This window comes from Talpa europaea (assembly GCF_964194135.1).
Source record: "Talpa europaea genome assembly, chromosome: 6".
In the NCBI taxonomy this organism is placed as follows: domain Eukaryota; kingdom Metazoa; phylum Chordata; class Mammalia; order Eulipotyphla; family Talpidae; genus Talpa; species Talpa europaea.
The window spans coordinates 126080908-126102158 of NC_140072.1; the positions used below are offsets into that span (position 1 = coordinate 126080908).

General features: G+C 35.5%; 1 protein-coding gene across 1 annotated transcript in view; it reads left to right on the forward strand.

Annotated features, from left to right (window-relative positions):
* GPC5 (glypican 5) overlaps positions 1 to 21251 on the forward strand; it is a gene marked incomplete at both ends in the record, with an annotated part of 1071098 nt that overhangs the window by 214758 nt on the left and 835089 nt on the right. The window contains one exon of the mRNA XM_084235596.1: positions 16937 to 17631. Within this exon, the coding sequence (XP_084091722.1) occupies positions 16937 to 17631 (695 nt within the window). The remainder of the gene's footprint in view (positions 1 to 16936; positions 17632 to 21251) is intronic.

Consider the following 21251-nt stretch of genomic DNA (forward strand, 5'->3'; position numbering starts at 1 on the left):
TGATGAAATAATTGTTAATTATGCTAAGGTCTTTGAAAATACCATGCTTCAAATCTTATGTGGGGGGAATATGTGGCTTTATTTACCCTACCAAGCTAGTTTAATTTTCATCCAGAGAAATGTGTTGTAAGAGTCCTTCCTCGGTATGGCCAAAGTGGTAAGTGAGCCAGCCCTTGTCCTCATGAAGTTCCTGGGGGCTGTTGGTAGGACTACTGCTCTGTAAGCCTGCTGATGGAGTCAAGTTTGTCCAAAACCCTTCAGAGTATATGGGCAAAGAACTGCTTGCCTATGTGCAAATGGAATCCGAATTGAATCTGAAAATAGAAAAAAACAAAGGAAATGCATTAATGACAAGTTTTGACTTGAACACGATTGAAGTGGGAAAAGCTGTCAAAATAAATAATGATAATGATTTCATTGGAGTTCATTGCAAAGAAAAATGTAAGAAGCAGCACAAATAATTATTTCAAAATAAGAGAATCCACTGGAACCGTTATGTAGAAGTGTAATACAGAGGAAATGTGACTTAATCCTTCTATTAAAGTTCAGCATCGATCAGTAGCTTCCTGAATGAAGGGTTCTGTATTTTAATGATTTTTCAAATGTATGACTATACTTCCACATAGATGCTAATACCAGTTTCCAAAAAGTACATTTAAAAAATGCTCCTGTTTTCTTTCATGTGATGCCTAAGCTACAAATTTACTGTTTTGACTGAACTAAGCATGGCTGCAGAGTGAGAAAGATTCCAGATGCCTTTATCTGAAAGGCTTCTTTGTTTTTATTTTTCAACTTCTTTTTTTTACGTTTCACTTTTATTTATTTTTTATTTTTTTATTTTTTTGAGGAAACATAGGTTTCCAACAAAGTATGTGATTCAGAGGTATAGGATCACACTTCTTCAGCTGTATTTGTTTTTAATATAAGAGAGTCCAAAGTCCCTGAGCTGATCCAGGGGCATTTGGAAAATGAATTTTAGTACATCTGCCAGTTTATTTTTTTGTATTACTGGTACACTGATACTCTAAACACTTTGAACTATTGTAGCTAAGCTTATCTACTTTTATATAACAATCTTTCTGAATAAGGACAGCATTGGGGAGGATTTGTTAGGGTTTTTTTTCCATAAAGAAAATCCATAATCTTTTCAAAGTCACACTTTTGAAAACATAGTTATTTAAAACTATATAAAATTTAGATTTCTGAAAGATGTCTTGGGAGCACAATTAAAAATAGGTTTTTAACAAATTTTTAATGGGCTGCTAACATCCCATAGCTAATACGTAACTGTTAGATCCAATTATTTCTGCATTTGGTTCTGTTACTAGTGGATTATTTTCTGATAACATCAATGAAAGCAGGAATGGATGTAGTAGAATACACTTTTTTGGTCTGATTGATTTTGTGCTTTATAACCCATTTCAGTTATCAGAAAGTATTGCAATTTTTCCTCCTGCTATTTGGAAAGAATGTAATGGTCTAAAAGATTGCCTGCCTTCTGAGGGAGTTTCTCTCTTGTCAAGGTAGAAACAGTATATTTATTAAACTGCCTGTAACGTTGGAGGGAGTACTTTCAATTCATTTCATCCTCTGTTTGCTGGCCTGTAACTGTAGGAAGCACTCAAACATGACAGTTGGCAACATGATCCCACAGATGTGAAGGCCCGCACAGTGTGTTCTAAAATCAGGAAATTCCGCAATGGCATTAAAACCAATTTTTTTGGCTCTGAATATTAGAATATTATGTGGCAGAAACTCACCATTTTTTTTAACCTACTCTGAATTTTTATAGTGACTATCCTTATGTTGTTCACTGTACTTCCTTAGCAATTACTATAAAGCTAATACAATTAAAAAATGAACAGATGTATTTTTAACACTACTGTAGGCATATATCCTAGAACCATGGAATGGTGAAAAGGTAAGATGAGAAGATGCACATTTGTACTTCACTTATTTAGAGGAAAAATTATCGAAAAGATGGTGTAAAGACATTTCTTAGATCAATAATTAAGGTCAGTGACTTGCAGTGATTTGACATAAGGAGAACAATAAGAATAACTAAATATAATAATAAAGTAAATTAAACTACAATAGTTATTTAGATAACCCTAGCAATTTTATATGGATAGTATTTGCTGTTGTACATTAGTGGCTTGTATATAGCCTACTTTTTTTTTTTCCCATGGTTCTTTTTCTTTTTCTTTTTTTTTATAATAAATTTTATTTTTATATTCCCCATACAATTGCAACCCCCCCATTCTGACCCCAATCCCTCCCCTCCCGCCCCCCACCCCCCAAAAAGTGTCTCTGGTTCATAGTTTTTTTGTTGATTTTGATTTTCACTTTCTTATAGTTATTCATTTTCCTGGTCCCTTATTTAAGTTTTCTAGATTCCTGCTATGAGTGAGACCATCCGGTATTTTTCTTTTTCTTTTTGGCTTATTTCGCTGAGCATGATCCCTTCCAGCGCCATCCATGTTGCTGCAAATTGCATGTGTTTATCTTTTTTGAATGCTGAGTAATATTCCATGGTGTATATGGACCACATCTTCTTGATCCAGTCATCTATTTTTGGGCATTTGGGCTGTTTCCAAAGCTTAGCTATTGTAAACAGTGCTGTATAGCCTACTTTGAAAAGAAACATTGAGGTTAGCATAATTAAGTGCTTATAGGAAACTGTGAATTCAGTTAATTCATTTTAATCTAAAATGTTACATGCTACTTGATGAAATGATGCTTCTCTGGAATGTGGATAGCCTTTTATGTTTTCTTTTGAGATTATTTAATATAAATAAAATTAGTTTATATACCACATCTTCTTTACCCATTCACTCATTGATGGACGTTTGCATATTATTGTATATAGAGATATTGGTTTATGATACTGTATCCCTGAAGCCTATATAATGTTCTAAACAAATGTTACTTCAAAAATTAAAAAAAAGATTAAAATGTGGTGAAATACTCAAATCAAGGTGTGTTGATTTGCTAGCGTGTATGGGATTTAGACTTGGTACCAGTGGGAGTGACCATTGAGCTTTTTAGCAATCCAGGTGGGGTTAGATATATTTTCAAGCAGTATATGACAATGGTAAAGATTTCAAAAAAGGAAGTTATTGATGAATAACTGGATATAGGAAATAAACTCCCAAGACCTTGAGTTTGGATGCTTACAAGGTTGATATATGGAACAGGGAGTCAGGAAGATGCTGAGTAAAGGAGAAAGGAATAATAGACACAGGAAATCTAGATTGATGTTAAGCATTGAAAAACAGCTCTCCAGGTAAGACATTTTTATGCAGCAACAATTCTCAAAGTAGAGTTTGGGGTTCTTATGCTTAAGATTGTCCCAGGTTGCATGGGAGTAGGAGAGCAAAACAATTTTCATTTTACTGCTAAAACATGATTGGCTTTTTCTCTGTGTAGGCATTTGCATGATAGTGCTAATGCAAACGTGAACAAAACTGTTGGAACTTTGGCTCATATTAACTTAGAGGCACCAAATTATACTCTCCATGTCTAAAACTTTCCTTGGGGATTGGGGAGGGAATCCAGTTGTATTTAGAATGTACTGATAAGGTGGTAAAAAATCTTAGTTTTGTAAAATAATCAACTTTCAGTCACATATATTTTTCATATTCTGTGTGGTGACATGAGGATGCGTAAAGCACATCTGTACATTGATTTGTAATGGCTTCTTGACAAAAGGCAATTGTGCACTTGTTTGAATTGCATGCTGACCAAGCCGCTCTTTGTCTTGAACACATTGTTTTTTTAATGAAAGTAAGAAATTGATGAAAATGATCAGAGTTGTGTCTTTGGCTGACATTTTCTCAAATTTGACCAAAATAAGTCTCCCACTCCAAGATAAACAACTTACAGTGTTTGTTGCCAGTGATCACATAGGAATCCTCATGAGAAAGTTGGAGTTTTAGAAAAATTAGTCATGATCGTAAACATGAAGAATTCCTAGTCATTACATCCATGATTAAGGAATCAGCACTGGGTAAATCTGCATAACATGTGAACCAGTACTTTTCAAACATCAATGCTTGAGTTACAAAGTCATTCATAGCGAAATGTAGACCTATGGACATTGTACCTTGACATGAAAAAAATTACAAGTTTGGTGTAATAACAAAGAAGGATGTTAAAAATTATTAGGAAAGAGAATTGCATGTGCTTCATTTTGCCAACTGCACATCTGTGTGAGACTGGAGTTTCTTCATTTATCTCAATGAAAAGAACATTGTAACAAATCCATGAAAATACAACTCTCCTTGATTAAGCCATATATTAATGAAATATGCAATAATGTAAAATAATATGACTTCATACCATTTTCTTTTGTTTTCAAAAATAGTTATTTTTGCACAGAATATGCCATTTATTCTAATGTAATACATTTGTTATGGGCATTTATGGACTAAATATATATTTTAAAATAATTATAATCTTCATTTTCAAAATGACATATCCATAAATGCTACCCTGTGCCACACTGTGCAGTTTTCTCATTAACTTTTTTTAAGGATTTATTTATTTATACAAGAACTGGGGTACAGGCCAGAGATTTGGGAGGGTGAGAGTATTCACCTGAGACAGAGCAGGGAGCAGAACAGGCAGACTGATAAAATACACTGCTGGGGGGAGCAGTGGGCATGACCGGAGAGGTCTGCTACGCCATGTGGATATCTCCCTGGCTGGCTGGGAATCGAACCTGCACTGCAGAGGCTGCGGACAGCTTCAGAGAGCTGTGCTCAGCCTGCTGCACTACTGGGGAGTCCCTAAAAAACTTTTAAGAATATAAAATATCCTGAATTCAAAAACTCTGAAGCGCTAATCAATTGTTATAAATTTGGGAGATTCATTTAATATTGTAAAGGGGTTATGTGTTATAATTTGAATAATGTAATATGAAACAAGAATCGAGAGTTTTGAAAATCTGGATTAGGATTTAGAGGAATGAGTGAAAAAAAAATTACTGTTTTAGGATGTAAGAGAATCGATATCATCAGCTCTAGAACATAGGTTTTATGCTCCCAGACTTCAAACTGCACTACGAACTATGTAAATAAAAAAATGATTGAAATGAAAATAGATACATAGACCAATGGAATAGAAATGAGATCCCAGAAATAAAGCCACACTTACATACAATTAATCTATGACATAGGATCTAAGAGTATACATTTGAGAAAGAAATAATTGTCTTTAATAATCAGTATTGAGAAAATTGGACAGCTACATGGAAATGAATAAAACTAAACCACTATATCACACCATATAAAGAAATTTAACTCAGAATGACTTGAGACATATGTAAGACCTGAAAACATAAAATACAAAGCAGAAAACAAGCAAAACAGCCTACAACATTGGCTTCAGAGATGCATTTGGGAACTTGACACCAGGGGTAAGGGAACAAGTAAAAATAAACAGGACTATATCAAACTAGAAAGCTATGAACAGCAAAAGAAACTATCATTAAAACAGTGTGTCACTTTACTGAATGGAAGAAAGCATCTGAGCACCATGCATCTGACAAGAGGATGTATTAGAGCCAAGATCTATAAGAACTCATACAAAACAATTAAAATGAAAAAAGTTAACAAAATGGCCAAAAGAGCTAAATAGACATGTCTCCAAAGAAGACATACAGATGGCCAATATGTGGTTGAAAAGTGCCCAGCATCACGTATAATCAGGGAAATACAAATGAAAATTACAAATAAATTACTATCTCACACTTGTGAGAATGGTCCATATCAAGAAGTCCCAAAACAACATGTCTTCATGAAGATGTGGAGACAAAGGAACTCCTGTACACTGTTGGAATATACACTGGAGATTCCTCTGGAAAATAGTATTCAGGTTTCTCAAAGTACCAAAGAAAGATCTACCATACAGTCCAACAATTCCACTCACAGGTATTTTCCCCTGAGTGTAAAAACACTATTTCAAAGGGATATATCTCCTTTTATGTTCTTGCAGTACTGTTTACAGTGACCAAGATGTGTAAGTAACCTAACTGCACAAGGACAGGTGGGTGAATAAAGAAGATATGGTCTCTATATACATTGGGCTACTAGTCAGTTATAACAGTAGATGAATAGATAGATAAACTCTACCCACTCAAGAAGGGGGACAAATATCTGATGGTTTTACTCACATAACAGAGAAACAGGACAGAGCCAGACAACATCACACTAAAGACAAACTCTAGAAATCTGACTGTAAAGCTGAGGGGGAGTAGGAGGGTGCAGAGCAAAATTGAGATGGGATAAAATGAAGTCTCGTGGAACACTGTGGGTGTCTTGGTGATGGGTGTGATGTGGGAACATACTCCTGAAGAGGTATCATCCTAGATCTCTCAATTATGTACAACAGCGTCAACCCATGTTACATCAAAGCATGGGTGTATGTATGTATGTATGTGGATATATATGTATATGTATGTATATAAAGTCTGCTTTCACATGCATGTCGAAAGACTCACTACCCACTAACTTTACATAGTATCATTGACTGCACTTCTGATTATCTTCTTTAATGAAATCAAGATGTTGTTATCTGGCTAGCCCTCTCTTCAATTCTCTTGCCATATCCTTTGGCAACCTCAGTATCCACTACTCTGTCCAGTATTCTCTCTGCATGTGCCCTTGAACTCATTCTTTTAGTTATTCAAAAAATTTCCTCCCCCAATTCCCCCTGCTCAGTCATCAGTTTCGATTTTTCCATCAAATTATTCCTATCAACATATGAACATTCAGTAAATTTTCCCCCTCAAAATAACAAAAAACCTATGACCACGTCTTTCTACCCAGTGCCTGCCTTGGTTCTCTACTTCCATTATAGCAAACACTTATGAGAATTTTATATATATTACCACAATTTTTGTTCTCACATTCTGCTGAGGTAGCTATTATCAAGGTCAGTGAGAGCCTCTCTCTTGTCAGTTCCCATTGTCAATTGTTAGTCCTCATTTCATTTGACCTCTTAAGAGCATTTGACATGATGGATTACTTCCTTCTACTTGAATCATTTTCTTCTGTTGGTTACTGGCTGGCACATTCCATTTTTCTGATTTTATTTTTACTCCATGACTCCTTATTCTTATTCTTCTTGCTGGCTACTCTTCCTAAATCCCTAGGCTTCCTCATCTTTTCTCCTTTAATTGTTTCATCTAGTATTTTGACTTTACTTTCCATGTAAAGTCACCTTTTTCTCTGAGTGAATGAATGATAAACTCCATTCAAATGTCCAGTAGGTGTTTCAGTCCTCAGGTGTTTAAAATAGAACTTTTAATTCTCAACTCCAACCACACACAAATGTGGTGCCTCCATAGTCAAGCCTGTCTCAGTTAATAGCTGAGATAATTTAGCTGTGGAAACACAGGCTTCAGATATATTCTTCATTTATCCATTTGCCTTACATTTCCTTCCACTGGGTTTCATTTATTTACATAGGACCATTGTGATCACTTTTTGCAACTTAATCTTACTGTAACCACTGCACTTCTGTCCACTGATGCTGTTATGCTAATCTCTGCTTTCACTTTATCTGCTATCCCAACAATCTAGTCTCTATATAGCATCCACTGTGATCCATTAATTAGCAAACCAGATCACAGTTATCCATGATTGTGGCTTCTCACACCACATACCAAATCCAAAACCTTACCATGTTCTATGAGAAAGCTGTGATCTGCCCCCTCTCTACTTCTCCAGACTTTTTCTTCTCTCTCTCCCTGGTCCTCAGTCACCTGTACGTTTTTCCTTTTCTTCAAAGTCACATGTCCTTTTCTTTCTTTTCTTAGTTAACAAGCGTTTTTTAACCACAGATACTTGTATTCTGGTTCCCCTAAACCTAGTCACTTATCATCTTCTAGTGAGTTATTCTTTTTCAATGTTGAGATCTGAATTCAAACATTGCCTTGGTAAGATTTTCCTCTCACCTTATTTAAAATGGTCAATTGATGGAAATTCAACTTACTGAAACCAATTTGTCGTCATCATTTTTTCTTAAGTTGCTAAATAACTAAACATTATATATAGCTTGGACATACTTGATATATTTGATAAATTCAAACATTTGTTAAAGTGAATGCAATAATCAGGAAATTTACTTTTGATTGTATTTTAATGAATTGATTATGAACCAGTTGACCTAGAGACATTCAAAACTGTTCCCCAATAATTTCTATCCTCTACTCCCTATCTTCCCCTTCCAGAGTATAAATCACATAGATTTATTTATTTACTTTTATATTTTCTTTCCCACCTTCTAGATATTAAACCTCATAAGAATAGAAGCTTATGTGTTATGTTCAACTTTAGCTTTACAGTCTTCAACACCTGCTCAAAAATTTTGGTTGAATAGGTGAATGAAGTAGTGAGAGTAAAGAAATGATATTTGAAATATATTGAAGTGGGAATGGCATCACGCCAGTATAACCTGAAAATACAGATCATCTCATTTTCTTGAGAGGTCAATAAGAGAAAAAGAGCAAAGATTATGCGGTAGAGTGACATGAGGTTTTTGTTTACTTAAGGAAACCAATGTGTTAAAGCAAAAAAAAAAAATTAATCACTAGAAAAGCAAAACAAAACAAAAAGAATAACCAGTAAAGAATGTTGATTTGTTCTGTATAAAAAGAAATGATTGTATCACTTAGTAAGAATCTGTTTTCTATTCCTGGAGTTTTTCTGAGTTTATTCTAAAGATTATTGGAAGATTTGGTTTAAATTTTTCAACTCACAATAAATTATAAGATGATTGGTGTTGATTTTTACTGTTATATAAGTTCTTAATTGAGTTTAAATTCTTGCTAAAATCATAAATTGATTTTTAGAAAACAAAGGACCTTAAAATGATGTTACAAACAAAGTGAAGCACTCTGATGACCAAAATGATGGGGAGGGAAATGAGGGAGAAGAGAAGTTGAGAAAGCATTTTTCTTTGCAGTGTTTCTCCTAAGAGCCAGATTAATTGCTTATATGTTAATTCCTGGTGATAGAGATTCATATCCTGCTCACTATTTATTTATATAGATGACTAATTTCTGAAGAATGAAATATAAATCATACTGCATAACATTTAAAAATATTAAATTAGTACTCCAGGAAATTCATACATTTTGCTTTATGAAAGAATGAAGAAATATGTGGATGGATCTAAAATAAACACTTTCAGACTGGAGATATAGGCAGTTACTACTTTTATTTAACTGTGGAAATCTTCATAGTGGCTATAATGGTTTTCTGATGAGTAAAGGAATTGTTATATGTGAACCTATTAAAATGATTGAAAGAGTTTTTAATAAATAAAAGGCATTTTTAATAAGAAGGTAAACAATTACAATTTATTGTAGTTTGTGTTTGATAAAACTGGTTGAGAAATCACTCCTAAAATGATCTACCATTTCTTTATCCATCTGTAATTCAGCTCAGAGGTATATATATTTTTAGGCACAAGATAGTACTAAAGTAGGAGTAATAATGAATTATCTGTTATTCAGTAATAATGAATTATCTGTATATTATGTGACTTGAGAATTATAATGTACAGATATGTAAATTGACTGAAAATTTCTCCTCAACTCAGACATACATTGTAGGTTCACGTGATCATCCATGGTTGATATGGTTTCATCTTTTCTTCCTCTATTTCATTGTAAATTTGATGATATCTGTGTTCTTAAACTGTAATTGACACTTCAAATTTTGTATCTTAAAAATTTCCTAATTGGAAATAATTAAAAATATAGAAAGGGTCATAAAATGTCTGTTAATGTCATGCTGGGGAGATTATTATAATGTTAGTTCATGATCATTACCTTTTGAAATCGACTTTATCAAGAAAGCGATAAAAGCTCTATAAATATTATATTTCTCCCATTGCAGAAAGCTACCAGCATATGAATCTTCACTGATTTTGCAATTTGTCAAATTTAATTTTAAATCAATATCACCTGACTTTATCTCCAACCATTTTATTTAAATTTATACCTCTGATTTAAGTGTCAGTATTCATTTGTGTGCATGATAAAATGGCTCCAAAATGAATGTAGACTGGAAAAAGTTGAAATAAAGTTTCCAGTCATAAGTGTTTTGTTATTAAATTTTCACACAATGTTAATGTTGAAAACTGAAGTGGATGAAGATAATTTTTATGCATACCAACTTCACTTTTCCTTAATGAAATAATACATAAATTGATTTTCTCATAAAGCTAGGTGAAATTATATTTTTATTCAATCAGTGGTAAGATTGCATCTCTTTATTCAATCTGCTCCTCTTAGTCATTAGAAGGGATATTGGAAGTTGTTCTGCCTTAGGAGACGTGGTCTTTTATCACTGAGAAGTTTTTTTAAAGATTTATTTATTTATTCAAGAACCGGTGTACAGACCAGATGCTCCGGAGGGTGAGAGGATTCACTAGGGACAGAGTGGGGAACAGAACAGGCAGACTGATGAAATACACTGCTGAGGGGAGCAGCGGGCCAGACAGGAGAGGTCTGCTCTCCATGTGGGTTGCTCTAAGGCTGGTGGGGATTGAACCGGCACTGCAGAGGTTGCGGACAGCTTCACAGCACTGCGCTCAACCGCCTGCACCACCAGGGGAAGCCCCACTAAAAAGATCTTATTGAAATTCTCAAGGAGAACCTCCAGACAGCTTTCCACAATGGTTGGACCAGTTTGCACTCCCACCAGCAATGTAGGAGAGTTCCTTTTTCACCGCATCCTCGCCAACATTTGTTGTTGCTTGTTTTTTTGATATGTGCCATTCTTAGTTTTGTAAGGTGGTATGTCAGTATGGTTTTGATTTGCATTTCCCTGATTATAAGGGATGTTGAACATTTTTTCATATACTCCAAATGGAGCTACCATACGATCCGGCAATTCCACTCCTAGGGATCTATCCAAAAAAACAAAAACAGTGATTCAAAAGAGCACCTGTACGCCTATGTTTATTGCAGCACTATTTACAATAGGTGAAACCTGGAAACAACCCAAATGCCCAAAAACAGATGACTGGATCAAGAAGATGTGGTACATATACACAAGGGAATATTATTCAGCAATCAAAAAAAGATAAATTCATGCCATTCACAGCAACGTGGATGGAGCTAGAAGGAATTATGCTCAGTGAAATAAGCCAGAAAGGAAAAAAAAAAATATATTGGATGGTTTCACTTATAACAGGAATATAGGGGAACCTATCCAAAGAAAATTATAAAACACTGTTAAAAGAAACTGAAGAAGACACAAGGAAATGGAAAGGCATCCCCTGCTCATGGATTGGAAGAGTCAACATTATTAAATAAGACATCAGTGTAAAAAAAAAATAACAGTACAAAACACAACAAAGCAAAAACAAATCATAAACCAGAGACATACTGCAGGGGAGAGGGAGGGAGAGTGGTGAGAGGGAGGGAGGGAGGAGCACAGGGGACTGAGGTGATGGTGCACAGGTGCCTTGGGGAAGGAGATTCTATGGGGACTCAATCTGAGGGGGTGGGGGAACAAATATTGTCTAAAAATGTAAAAAATGATAAATGTTAAAATTAATATATTTATATATATATGAAAAAGAAATTCTCAATGAGGGGGCTTCCTAGTGGTTTTGGGGTTAAAGTCTCATGCTGTCAAGCTTTCAACAGCCACTGCAGCACGAGTTCGATTCCCGGCCAGGGAGCTGACCCACATGGCGCAGCAGACCTCTCCTGTCTCGCCTGCTGCTCCCCTCAGCAGTGTATGTCAGTAGATCTGCCTGTTCTCCCCATTCTGTCTCTGGTGAATCCTCTCACACACATACACCCCTGCACCTCTGGCCTACACCTCAGTTCTTCTATGCCAAAAAAAAAAAAAAAAAGGAATAAAAGAAATTCTCAATGAAAACCAACAAAAAATATTTTCTAATCTTTAGATTCCTTAAGCAAGTTTAGTAAATTTTTATGTGTTTTCAAGATATGCTACAACTTTTAGCAAATCAAATAGATAGCTGTTACTTGTATAACTTCAGTGAAGGGTGTTTTTAAATTTATTAAAACAGTAATGAAGAAGAATTTGTAGTTTATCTTTAGTAATTAGATATTTTGTATTATTCAGCAACTAACCTACCTTAGATTTATCAATACTGATTTTATATGTGCATTATTCTTTTGCATGAACAGAAAATGTTTTGTTCATTTGACTGTTACTGTGATGAGTTTAAATTCTTGCTAAAATCATGTTAATTCCTTAGCATGGAAACACAAACTTCGTGATAAAGAAGAACAAAATGATAGTTCTGCAAAGTTAGAGGAAGTACACACAACCAATCCAATTTTAGTATATTTAATTTCTCACTTTTTCCAACTTTTTATAAAAATTATTAATACCATTATCTAATAGATTGACTTTAATATTGTTCAGTTTCTGAAGTATTTATATACTATAATTTTATAAGGCCACTAGAACCAAAACTTCAAAGATATTTGTTTAACCCTAAGCATTAAAAAGTCAAATGATTAGAACAATTGTTTATAGTTTTCCTCATTGATTGACTGTAACAAATATTTAGGATCACAAATACATGCTTTCAAAAATAAATACCTGATGTGGTTAGGAAATTCTGTTAATTGCAGTATGTTGATAAAAGATTTAATACAGATATACAGAGTGAAAGAAATAAATATAGTGAAATGAGTTAATAGCAGAGTGGAAAAAGAAGAATAAACCCACTTAAAAAAACATTTATATTTAGAGATTGAGGGAATAATTAAAATGTTGATATTTCAGAACATATAACCTCTCATTCAAATTAAAATATATAGTTATAATGCATACAGTGTGAGGGAAATATCAAGCAATTTCATTATAATTTCTAAATTTTGTGTCAGTTTTTGTTAAAAATGGAATACAACTAAAATTAGAATGAAACTGAGATGAAAACTCGTCTTGCAACAAAATAAAATAAAAATTATAGTTTTTTGCAGAAATTTATTTTAATGGCAATCAAACAGTAATCAAATTAGTTGGTTGCTAATAGCATGCAGCATCTTTATAAATTTGAAAGTGTACTTATTTTCTACTGAATGGATGTTCCTAAGTATTAAATATATTCTCCTCAATATTGCTTTCATAAAATTAATTAAAAAAAAAACCTTTTAGTCACAGACCTTAAAAGATAAATTGCATGTATTCCTGATTACAAGTTACAGATTACTGAGATAGAGCTTATTCACTTTGTTTTTTACTTTAAAAAATTATGTGCTTGAGCATCATTTCAAGTTGGCAGAAATCCTATGGAACATTTATCTTGCCCCGGGTAACAATGTTCAGCCTTTGCGGCGCTGAAAATCATGTCAGGTATCAGTCGCACACACATTTAGAACACTCACCTTAGAAAATGGCATGTAAAGCCAGTGACCTTTGCTGTGATATCCATCTAGCATTGAACCTGTCCTTTATCTGAAAAAAAAAAAAAAAAAACTTTTGGCAACATCATTGTTTAACCATTATTAATAAATAAAATCATGTGTAAATTTCCTCGTGATTCATAGCCATACCAAAGTTGCTAAGAAAAAGATGAGCCTGTTATTGAAAAGAAAAAAAAAAAGCTTAGCAGTTTTATTCTAGTGTCATCCACAGAAGATTTCATTCACTTTTCACACTCACTGTTGTGAGTGAAAGCAGCCTGTGGTGACTGAGATTTCACTTGGGGGGATCAGGTTGTCTTGATGGAAGGCTTTGAGTCACTTGGTAAATGCCAAGAGGACATTTTATAGATCACTAAAAATTGCCATGTTTCAAAAACTTTCCAGGCTAAAAAACTGCTTAAAGTTTCCAAGCAAGCCAGACTGGGTTAGAATCCCTGGTACACAGACCTGCTGATCTGCACTTAACCCACAGGAGCATGGTCGTGAGGCTGATTGCAGAAAACTGGTGTTATTTATTTATTTTTTTAAAGATTTATATATTTATTTATATAAGCCCTGGGTACAATCAGAAGCGCAGGAGGGTGAGAGAATTCACCAGAGCCAGAGCGGGGAACAGAACAGGCAGACTGCTGAAGTACACTGCTGAGGGAAGCAGTGGGCACGGCAGGAGAGGTCTGCACGCTGTGTGGGTCCCTCACCTAGTGGCCGGGGATTGAACTGGTGCTGCAGAGGCTGTGGGCAGCTTCGCAGCTGAGCTCTCAACCACTGCGCCACCGGGGATGCCCTAAACTGGTGTTAATTCTATGAATTCTCACTTGGCATCATAGCTAAGCATTCAGCTGTTACTTTCCTTCTTATTTTCACTTTTTTATGTTTTTATTGAATTTTAGTATATACTTTTATATTTTAGTGGGTGCTGGAGATGTGTTGGTAGCCTATGAGTTTTGCTTCCCTAGCAATCTAGAGTTTGTAATGCAGGAAGCCCCAACTTAATGAGGTTGATAGTTTCTTGCAATAGGTAATTTTAAGAGACATGACACAAGGAGACTGAGTCCTTAGATAACATCATTTTGTTCAGTTTTGGCCCAGATTTTTGTTTCTTGTCAACTTGGTTAACTAAGAAATAATCCGACTGTAATATCAGCAAGAAGGTGTTTATTGGAGAATAGGCATCGTATGGCCCAAATCCAGTATCAAGGGCAGTCTGAATCTGTGTTCCACCAAGTAAGGGCATGGGGGAAGTTTTAAATGATAAAGCAGGGGCAGGTTCTGAGGTTAGGTCTTTGTAACTTTTGGACTGGTTAATGAGCAACTTCAGGTAGAAAGAGGCAGTGTGGGCTCCTTTGTTACTACAATCAGCAGATGGTCTGGTCTCCCTGTGTCTTTCCTAATTGTGGGTAGGAGAGAACTCTAGTTGCTGTTCCTTCATAGTCATGGATGAGGAGAAGAGAGAGAGCTGAGTCAAGCTGTTGATTCAGCTGCTCTCTTCGTAATTCTCAGCATGGCAGTGAGAGACAAGGTGGATTCTATTTAATACAAAGTAAGTTCTACAAAGTTATAATGAAACAGTGTTGAAGGAAATGATGTTATTCCAGGATCTGCCTTTTTTCTGTTGTCAGAGCTGCAGCAGCCTTTAAAAAGCTGTTGCCTTTGATTGCAGGGTAGGTGCATTCTTTGTTCCAGATCCTATAACAGAATATTTTAGACTGTGCAGCTTATGAACAATAGAAATTTATTTCTGCTCTAGAGACTGGGCAATCCATGATCAAGGTACTGGCAGATGCTGTGTCTGTTAATAGTACACTTGCTAGTTCACAGACTGCAGAAGGGGACCAGGGTTTTCTGAGGTCTACTTTATGAGGACACTAAACCCGTTCATGAGGGAGCCACCCTCTCAACCTGATCACCATCATTACAAGGAGAACAGGTTTTAATATATGAGTGTTAGGGAGCACACTAACATCATGTCTATAACATGCACCTTGCTCTTTCCCACTAAAGCCTGAAACACAACACAAATCAGTCCTAGAACAGAATCAGAATCCATTTGTGCTCTCCAGGAAAGTGATCTTTGCTTTTTTTTTATTTTTAGGACACGCCACATATTGACGACTGTTTCAATTCATTAGCAGCTCTCCCAGCAGCTCTGTTCTTTCTTATTTCATTTTATTCTACTGTTGTTTCACCTCTTTTTATAAAATGCTCATTGGTTTGATTACTGGTTATTTTGTGGTCTTTTAAAACTTAATTAAGAATAACTGAGATTGGACATAGAAAATAATATTGTTGATATATTTTATCATTAATTGTTTATTGATACTATCCAGCATCCTTACTTAGGTTAATTGGGAAATGTAATTTCAGTATATCCAAGGTGGTCAGCTACTGTCAAAGGCTGTCATTTTGAAATACAATTCTTAATTGCTGATATCTAAACCTTCCTTAATTTGAGAATAAATCATTCTCCGTTCTTTATGGGGAAACACTGATTTGGAAGCAACAGTTGTGTAAGAAAAGAAAACAACCTGCAGTAATGTCTTTGAAGAACTACAAAATATGGTGGGGAAGGTGATGGCACGATCACTTATTTTCTTTTTTAAGATTTATTTTTATTTATTTATGCATACAAGACCTGGGGTACAGGCCAGAGGTGCAGGGGGTGATAGGATTCACCAGAGACAGAGTGGAGAGCAGTACAGGCAGATCTACTGAAATACACTGCTGAGGGGAGCAGCGAGTGAGGCAGAAGAGGTCTGCTGCTCCATGTGGGTGGCTCCCTGGCCAGCCGGGAATCGAACTTGTGCTGCAGTGGCTGTGGATAGCTTTACAGAACTGAGACTTTAACCCCATAACCACTGGGGAGGCCCCCCACAATCATTTATTTTCATCAGTTACTACTGTGCATGACTTTTCCACTGCTTAACAAAGCATCAAAATATAGGGGTAGTTTAATAATGAAATTATTATTGAACCACTGATTTCCTTTCCTTTCTTTTTAATTTGAACAGGCTAAGAGGTTTGAGGGTCTTCAGGATTTCCTCCAGGCATGTAGCCTCTGTTTTTAGTAACTAATAGATGAGCTACTCACTTTCATTCTGAAAAAGATAAAAGAAAAACTGTACAACTACCATATATGTTGTATATGTTGATAAAAGTATTTAATATCAATAAGGAACACATAAGTGAAAATTATTTTCTCAGTGATACTTTTCTTTCTATCATTAGTGTGTTGTGATCTATGAAATAAAGTAAGAAACTACCATACATGCTCCTTGTTTTCAAATTCTATACTTTTAAAAAGTGTTTGACTCTATTTAATGCATCTCTGTGTAGCTTGTAAGTTGTATGTATGCCCACTATTGACCAGCCATTGTCCTTGTAGAGCTAAATCGGCCTCCTATTTAGACTCTTGGATTAGTTTCTTCATTTAATGTATGGAGCAGATGGACAAAGAGTTTTAACATGAATACTATAGCCTGTCATCCTTTACCTCTGTTTTTGTTACAGAAACCCTTGAAACACTCATCAGACAAGCAGAAAATTACACCAGCATACTTTTTTGCAACACCTATAGGAACATGGCCTTAGAGGCAGCTGCTTCAGTGCAGGAGTTCTTCACCGACGTAGGTCTCTATTTATTTGGTGCAGATGTTAATCCTGAAGAATTTGTCAACAGATTCTTCGATAGTCTTTTCCCTCTAGTCTACAATCATCTCATTAACCCTGGTGTGACTGACAGTTCCTTGGAATACTCAGAATGCATCCGCAAGGCCCGCCGGGACATCAGTCCATTCGGGAATATTCCCAAGAGGGTCATGGGCCAGATGGGCCGATCACTGCTGCCCAGCCGTACGTTCTTGCAGGCCCTGAATCTGGGCATCGAAGTTATCAACACCACGGACCACCTGCACTTCTCCAGAGAGTGCAGCCGGGCCCTCCTGAGGGTACGGTTCTGCCCTCACTGCCAGGGCCTGGCGCTCAGCAAGCCTTGCACGGGCTACTGCCTTAATGTCATGAGAGGCTGCTTGGCCCACATGGCAGAGCTTAATCCACACTGGCACGCGTACATACGGTCTTTGGAAGAGCTGTCGGATGCCATGCATGGAACATATGACATTGAACACGTGCTCCTCAACTTCCACCTGCTTGTCAATGACGCTGTGATGCAGGCTCACCTCGGCGGACAGAAGTTATTGGAACAGGTAAGCAGCCGCCCTCCCTTTCCTGTCTGACTTCTTAGAACCCAAGGGTTATCCACATATATAAAGTGTGTTGATTGTCAGCACATTGTTACGTATTTTTAAATTATGGTAGTTGAACAAGTTGATATTGTGGAAATCGTAGGGAAATGTATAGGGTGAGATACTCAAAATTGAGTAACTCAAATTTTTATATCAAAAATTTGCTTAACAAAAATGCTGTTTTTTTTTCCTTAAAGTAGCAACGAATGGCAAAAATTATTCTTAGACTTTGTGAAAAATACACTGTTTCCAGAGGAAATAGGGGTAAGGTAGTGGAAATAGTGGAGGGAGGGGATAGGAAAGACTCAGGTTTAAAACCAGGATCAGTTACATTTGAATCTGCAATCTGCTGGTATTTCCCAAATTCTCTCTCTCTTTCTCTCTCTCTCCCTTTTCCTCCTCTCCTTTGCCCCCACAGACCCTCTCTCCAAGATCTAGTTTCTTACCAACTTTCAAATATGCAGCGCAGTGTATAAACTGTAGTCACCACGCTGTTCATTATGTCCCCATGATTTCTTTATTTTAGTAACTGGAAGCTTGTGCCTTTTGACTTCCCTGTACCTATTTTAACACCTTCTATTCCTCTTAGGCTGTTGGAGTTCTGCTTCCTCATTTTTATAAAGCGACAGCAGCAATACATAACTTTTGGAGTATTCTTATTTGGAAGAAAGGCAATATGTATGCAAACTACAGGATACGGTGCCTGATACTCAAAAAAGTGGGTAGCTATCGTTAGTGTTTCAAAGGTATTTAGCTTTAAAATTGATACTGGCAGTTATGTAGTAATTAAATGAAGATTTGATTAGTGTTTTAGTGTTCAGAGACTCCAGAACTTGGTCTGATGAATTTTCAAGTCGTGCTATATGCAGCATCATGTTTTATTTCAAGAAAACTCTTCAAAATGTTTTTGAAGCAAATTCATAGAATCAAAGGACATAAGAGTTGAGTTGTAAAGAAGTTCTCCTTCCTCCTCTAGAGCCATTTTCTTGTGGACAAAATTCACAAGCTTTCTTAATAAAATTTTTCATATTCTGTATATTGAAGTGATATGTGCTTCTATTTATCCTAAATCTTTTCAACAGTGATGAAATTTTGCTCCTTAGTGTCAAGATCACATCCCTACATCCTGGTATTTATTTACTGAATTAGGAAACATTGTCGTCATGAACTTTATAATGTCCTTTAATTCATTTCTGATAGAAATTAGATCTGAAAATGTTTTTGTTTAACTGTTCTTAACTCTCTGGGTCTTTGCTGGCTTGTGTGAGCCAATATGGTGCCTTTCTTATTTGCTTGTTTTTTTTTTTTTTATAAATTTTATTTTTATATTCCCCATACAATTGCAACCCCCTTATTTTGACCCCAATCCCTCCCCTCCCTGCCCCCACCCCCATAGAGTGTCTCTGGTTCATAGTTTTTTGTTGATTTTGATTTTCACTTTCTTATAGTTATTCATTTTCCTGGTCCCTTATTTAAGTTTTCTAGATTACTGATATGGGTGAGACCATCCGGTATTTTTCTTTTTCTTTCTGGCTTATTTTGCTGAGCATGATCCCTTCCAGCTCCATCCATGTTGCTGTTTGTTTTTAAAACAAGCTAGAAAAGGCACCCCTCTTTAGGCAGAGCCACAACTGTGCTATGTCTTGGTGGGTAGAGTGTGAACTGACTTTCAACAACTACACCCTGCCTGGGGCAGCTGGGTGTCCTTTTACAGTGAACAATTTCCAGTCATATGCAGTGGTCCTGATCTTCTTGCCCTCTGCATTCTCAATGTGGACATCAGACATGCACCAGAACATTTGAAAGGGTTACAATAATCCAACTCAAGCTAAAGAATAAATGAATTTGAAAGTGTCAAGCATTTTCAGTGCTGAGGAAGCAGCATTTATATCTAGGGCACAAAATGTCAACATTATGATATTGAATATCTCCAAAAGGGAAAAACGGCACAAGAAATCTGAAACCAAGTACAGATTTGGTGATTCATTTGGATCATGCCATTTATTGCTCAGGGCCAGAGTCTTTAAAATGGATAAGTGAATTGATTTTTACTATCCTTTTTATTATATATTTTGAACACATGAAGGGCCTTTTTGTATCCTTAAAATCTATCTTGTAGAACATTATTTTTCCTACTTTAAAGATTAAAATGACACAAGCTTGACAGATTTGTGGTTATATAGGCGTGTTTTCAAATCTTGAGCTTGCTGCTCACTAGTTATCGTGGCCTGAACGAACTACGTAGATTCCTTGACTGTTTCGTCTGGGTGAAGAAGGGACTAGTATTGAAGTAGAATAATTCTGGTAAGTGTTTGACAGCAGGAAGCTCTTAGTTCCTGAGAACTGTGCTGTTTCCTTATTCCTTCTCTGAGGCCACACCTGAATAAACCTTGGTGGAGCAGATGACTTTAGTATCTCAAAGGCTTAGAATCATCATACTGTTTATCTTTTACAACTAGGTTTAAAAAAAGCCAAAACTTGTATATATGAAACTCCTTGGTGAATTTTCAAAGAACACTTTCACATTTTAAGGAAATAATCTGATTTCATATATAATTAATCGCCCTATGACTGTCTTGAGAAACATCAATTACTAATAAATTGTTGATTCTTTTATAAATAAAACAACTGAGATTCTCTTTTTGACTTATGGCAACAGAAGAAGGAGAAACTGACTTTAAATTCCTTGAAAATTGACTCATTAATATTTATTTCTGCCAACTTCAAAGTGATTTATAAGCTGTTTATCAAGCTTTGATAACCAGCTCACACATCAATGAATTTAACAAATTCAAGATAGATTACTGGAGAGCCAACAAATAATGACTTTCTCACATTTCCAAAGCAATCTCTAAGATCTAGTAGTTCCAGGTCTAGTCCTCAGTAAATACATATTTTCACTTTCAGAAACTCATAGGAGCACTTGATAGATCATATTTCTAGTGAGTGAATTTCACCTGGAAAAATGTTTCCCAGATTCCTGAATATCATATCTATTATTCAGTAAGTTATTAAAGAAACAAAATCTAATTTACAAGAGAATATTTAATTGTCTAATTATTCTGGGAATTGAGACTAAACCTACCTCAATAAAACAGTAACAGATTCAGCAAAGTATAGAAATTAAAAGCACAGGTTCTACTCTCAGACTGTATTTCACATTTGTCTTTACTACTTACAAGCTCTGAGTTTGGATATTTGATTGTTTAATCTCTCTTTATTTCACTGTCCTCTTTGGAAAAATGGGGAAATAACAATACCTACAACTTTTTAATGAGAATAAAATGAGCTTCCACAATTAGATTAGTGTCTTTTACATGGAAGTATTTAAATCCTAATTATTAACACATTATATTACTTATAAATACTTCATTGATTTCTTTGGTGGTTTAAATGCTCCCAAAGTAAACATCCCTTTCCTAATGTAGAGTTAAAAAATACACATCTAGTTATTCAAAGTAAGCAAATAATTGTAAAGATTTTTCTTGAATGGGGAAAAATTGGAGTTTCCAGAAAACATTGTAGCAGTCTATAATGTGTTTAATATTAATGAATTTTAATTGATGGAAATGAAGGAATGA